Source organism: Miscanthus floridulus, chromosome 8 (genome assembly GCF_019320115.1).
Source record: "Miscanthus floridulus cultivar M001 chromosome 8, ASM1932011v1, whole genome shotgun sequence".
NCBI classification, from domain to species: domain Eukaryota; kingdom Viridiplantae; phylum Streptophyta; class Magnoliopsida; order Poales; family Poaceae; genus Miscanthus; species Miscanthus floridulus.
Genome location: NC_089587.1, coordinates 164995105 through 165000187, shown reverse-complemented (window position 1 = coordinate 165000187; position 5083 = coordinate 164995105). Strand labels below are relative to the sequence as shown.

At 57.4% G+C, this 5083-nt stretch overlaps 1 protein-coding gene across 1 annotated transcript; it reads left to right on the top strand.

Annotated features, from left to right (window-relative positions):
* The first annotated feature begins 3866 nt into the window (after window positions 1-3866).
* On the top strand, window positions 3867-4703 carry LOC136470117 (uncharacterized). The gene is made up of 2 exons (XM_066468072.1): window positions 3867-3962; window positions 4257-4703. The coding sequence occupies exons 1-2, from the start codon at window positions 3867-3869 to the stop codon at window positions 4701-4703; spliced, it is 543 nt and encodes a 180-aa protein (XP_066324169.1).
* The last annotated feature ends 380 nt before the right edge of the window (window positions 4704-5083 follow it).

Here is a 5083-nt window from a genome sequence, read left to right as displayed (position 1 = left end):
AACTTCAAAGCCAACAGATAACAGAAATAACCAAAATGAGATGTTTAGTGTAATGCTGCCTCATTACAAACCTTTCTAGGTAAAACTCAGCCTTGTGAGAAACCCTAAAAAGGAAAAAAAAGTACAGCCAGCTCTTAATTAAGTCTTACAAACCATTGTTCAAATGATAGACAAGTCTCAGAAACACTCTCTCACATTCTCACTTACTGTCTCAGACCCACACTCAAAGTCACATACACTCTTAGTTTCACACTCTCACATATCACTCTTACACTCACTGTCTCAGTCCCACACTCACGGTCGCATACACTCTCACTCTCTCATAGCATAGATCACACTCACACTCATTGTGTCGGGTTCATAAAACCTGGGGTCCCTTGGGGACCGGCTTCCACGCCAAGGCTCGGCCCTAAAGAGTCTAAAACGACAGGCCGGAAGGGCGGCCCAGTCACCGACCGGAAGGTCTGGCCGAAGAGGAACAACGCCCGCTCGTCGGCTACTTCGGCTCACCTCTCCGACTGGAGTGTTCGCTTCGACTCCAGCCGCCTCCGGATGGCCTCTCCGATCAGAAGGCCTGGCCCAAAACACTACTTCCGACTCCGACCCAGGTTCGCAGGAACCCTGCTCACCGCTCTTCTCCGACCGGCACACTCAGAGCCGACTGGAGCCATCCGACCGGGGACGCCCGCTCGGTGGGAACTAGAAGACGTGCGGAGAAAAGCAAGACAAGGCTCACAAGTTAAAACCACTGTACCAGGGACCATACCTTGCACGGAACAGTACTCTGCAGCCACCCTGACATAAACAGTATTGTAGACGTCGACATCTCCCTCTATAGTATTGTAGGGGCCACTAAAACTCCCATACGGTAAGGCCCCCACGTGCCTCTGGGCATCGATAACGGTATGGGCGTCAAGATTTACCTTACCGGGTGAACATAGTGAGACTCCTCACATGCCTCTAGGCATCAAACAGTATTTGCAAGTACCGATGTCTACCATCCCTAAAAAAGGCAGCACGACCTCCCGCATGTATCTGACGTTCTACAGTGACATCAACAGTGTTATAGGCACCTACCATTATCTTGTACCCGCCGGCATGGGCAACAAGGCTCGGTAGGCATGGGCAACAAGGCTCGGTAGCATACGTACCCTCACCCTCTCACTTGTAAAGCCATCCCCTTTATCTATAAAAGGGGACGCGCCCCCTCCAACAAAATGGGAGCCCTTCTTGAAGATAACAAGCACCGATCAAGTTCACTAGCTCACAACCATAGAACCGTCGGGTTCGGACTCCAAGCACACACTTGAACACTTACTCATAGCGCAGCTCCCGTCGCTCCTGGCCCTTCCGGCCGGAGCCGACCGGACCTCCTGTACACCCCTTCTTCCTTCTTCTCGTTTGTAACCCCACAACAAACTTCGAGCACCTGGACTCAGGAATAAAGTCACTAACCGACCCAAACTAGACGTAGGGCATGTTGCCTGAACCAGTATAAATTCTGTGTCATTGAGTGCTTGGCCACCTCCGATCACAACGTACGGCAAAACTACAAATATTCACTAATTGGTTACTTTCTGCATTGACAGTTGGCGCCGTCCGTGGGGAAGACGCTGTACGTTCAACACTTTTTGGTCATCGGATGACCCACTTTTTCACCACCCTTGTCGTGGCGGGCTCGGGCGATACGATTCGCTTCGGCTCGCTGGAGTTTCCCGCACTCTCACCCATTGGGATGCGGGTTCCACCCGTCTTCGAGCCATTTCAGGCCTTCCTCTTTGGAAGCCTGGACTTCGTCGCCGACCGACTCGGCGTGCTACACCTCCGCAAGGAGGCTCACGTCCCGGCACCGTCGGAGGAGCGCCCTCCATCAACTCCGGGACGCATGGCTTCGACGACGCGGCATCTGCGCTTCTTTCTGAACAAACTCTGCTCAAACCCCGCTGTAAGCAATATGCGTACTGTTATTTACTCTTTGCTTACTGTCTCCCACCGATCACTCGGAGGGACTGTATCACCCACACCACAAACACCGTACGATCGATTCCCCTATGGCCTCGCGTCCTCCGCGGACGCGTATGCTCGGGAGCTCCAAAGGATGCTGGCGTCATCCCCCCTCGCATCCGAATTCATGGGAATGGCAGGCTATGCTCCTGCTGAACTCCCAGATGGCGAGGGCGAGAGTGACGGTTCCAGCATCGGCGACATGGCACCCCGCCACCATCTGTCCTGGGAGTGCGCTATGGCGGACGCTCCGGGACAGCCGCTAGTGGTTGTGGAGTCCGCACAGACTCAACACCCCTTCGGACCCGCGTGCGGGGGCCCTTGCGTCTGCGTAAGCGCACGCCGAGGAATTACGACAACAGCGGCAGAGCCAACCGCCGCCTGCGCCGGCGCAGTCGGTACTGCACGTTGGCCCCATGCGCGCGGCTCGGCGGGTGGCGTTCGTGGTCGTGCCTATCAGTTCCAACACGACATCGTGAACGATCTCCCCCAATTCGCCCGGGCGGGCCAGAACATCGCTGCTGCGATAATCCTTCTACGCGGTGTTCCCGAGCCCGTCGACCCCCGGGATCGGGTAGTGTACCGGAACCTCCGGGTTCTAGTAGAAGTCGCCGCCGTCCAACAGGCGGAAAGCTCCGCGTCGTGACTCCGACCCACACCCTCTCTCCCCACTAGGGGAACAGGGACGCACCAGACGGATCGCTCCACTCGCTCGCCGCTACAGCCGTCAGGCGTGGCTCGGGGGGCGGCAGCCCGCCACGGTCCGGCCTGACGCCTGCCCCACACCGACCGTTGGTACCTGAGCGGCCCGATCCGCACCAGGACGCTCATAGCATCGTCAGCAACCGGCATCGGGCCCGACACGATCATGACGTCTACCGTACGGCGGTAGGCGACACGGATCCCTGCCGAACCATCGAGGGGAGCGGTGAAACGCGCCCTAGGCGTGGTCGCCGGCTAGATGACCGGAGCCCCAACCCTGAGGGCCCAGGACCATGGGCCTTTAGCCGACGTATCCGGAGAGCACCGTTCCCATAGCGATTCTGGCCACCCACCAACATCGCCAAATACACCGGGGAGACAAACCTAGGCATTTGGGTCGAAGACTTTCGGCTCGCCTGTCGGGCCGGAGGAGTGGATGATGACTATTTCATCATTCAGTATCTTCCCATTTGCGTGGGGGAACATGTTTGGGCATGGCTTGAATTCCTCCCGCATGACAACGTCCGTGACTGGGCGATCTCAAGAGGGCCTTTGTCGGGAATTTCCAGGGGACGTATGTCCGTCCTGGAAACTCCTGGGACCTCAAGAGCTGTCAGCAGGAGCTCAGCGAGTCCCTACGAGATTACATCCGTAGGTTCTCCCAACAATGCAACTCCCTCCCTGATGTCGTCGACGCAGACGTCATCAGCGCATTCCTCTTCAGGACGAACTGTGAGTCCCTGATCCACAAGCTTGGCTGCCTAAAACCCCGTACCACCCGCGACCTGCTCGACGTCGCCACTAACCATGCCTCTGGCGAGGATGCGGTCGAAGCAGTCTTCGGCGAAGGCTGGGACAAAGGCAAGGCCAAGTGTGCGGACCTAGACGAGGGACCCTCCACACAGAGGGGCAAGAAGAACAAAAAGGATTGGCTCCGATCGGACAACACCACGATGGTAGCCGTGGCTGATCGCAAGGGCAAGCAGCCCCAACAAGAGCTGCCTGACCACTTCAACAAACTCATGGACAGCCCGTGCACCAACCACGCCTACCCTGTCAAACACCTCTACAAGGACTGCGAGCTCCTCAAACGTTTCCTCCGGCAGGCCGGCGGGCCAAAGGAGGGAGACGGCAAGTAGGCGGCGGCCAAGAAAGGAGGCATGGCAGGCAAGGACGGGGATGTTTTCCCCGACGCTGACGAATGCATCATGATCTTCGGCGGGTCCGACGCCATCTGGTCCAAGCGACAGCACAAGGTTCGCTATAGAGAGGCATGCGCTGCCGAGACGGCCATCCCCTCCTTTCTCAGCTGGTTGAAATCTCCGATCGCCTTTGATCAGAGGGATCATCCCTCCCGCGTCATGAGACCGGGATGCTAGCCGCTCGTCGTTGACCCCATCGTCCGCAAGAAGCGCCTTACCAAGGTGCTGATGGACGGAGGCAGTAGCCTCAATATCCTATACGTCGACACCCTCGATGCCATGCGCATCCCCCGATCGGAGCTCCGCCTAGCAGGCTCCCCCTTTCACGGGGTAATCCCGGGACTGCAGGCATACCCGCTCGGACAAATCGATGTGCCCGTCACATTCGGCAGCCGGGCCAACTTCCGCTCGGAGATCCTCACCTTCGAGGTGGTGGACTTTCCAGGGTCCTACCACGCCATCTTGGGGCGACCATGCTACGCAAGATTCATGATGATCCCCAACTACACCTACCTCAAGATGAAGATGCTGGGACCAAACGGTGTCATCATCGTGAGTAGCGCCTTTTCGCATGCCCTCGCGTGCGACCACGAGCACTACGAGCTCGCCACCGCGGTCGTCAACTCGTCCGAGCTCCCGCAGCTCGGGGAGTCATCGGCTCCAGCAGTCCCAGACTGCAACAAACCAACTTCCTTGATGGCCTTCTGTCCGCTCGAAGAAGCCAAGGCGGTGGGAATCGACCCCGCCAACCCAACCAAGACGGTTCGGATCAGGACCCAGCTCCTGACCAAATAGGAATGCGAGCTCGTCGACTTCCTGCGCGACAATCGTGATGTCTTTGCATGGTAGCCCTCTGACATGCCGGGGATACCACGGGAGGTCACCGAGCACGCATTGCGCCTTATCCTGGGCTCAAAGCCCACCAAGCAGCATCTGCGTCGCTTCGACGACGAGAGGCACAGGGCCATAGGTGAAGAAATCGCCAAGCTCCTAGCAGCAGGATTCATTAGAGAGGTATTCCACTCCGACTGGCTACCAATCCCGTTCTTGTAAAAAAAGACCGGGAAGTGGAGAATGTGTGTTGATTATACTGGGCTCAACAAGGCGTGCCCAAAGGATCGCTCTCCTTTGCCGCGCATAGACCAGATAATTGACTCCACCTCGGGTTGCGAGAT

Excerpts from the sequence above, each read along its gene's own strand:
- LOC136470117 (XM_066468072.1), top strand. The coding sequence starts at position 3,867 with ATGGCAGGCAAGGACGGGGATGTTTTCCCCGACGCTGACGAATGCATC. Across the intron at positions 3,963-4,256 it reads GGTCCAAGCGACAGCACAAG|GCATACCCGCTCGGACAAAT; the intron begins GTTCGCTATAGA and ends CCGGGACTGCAG.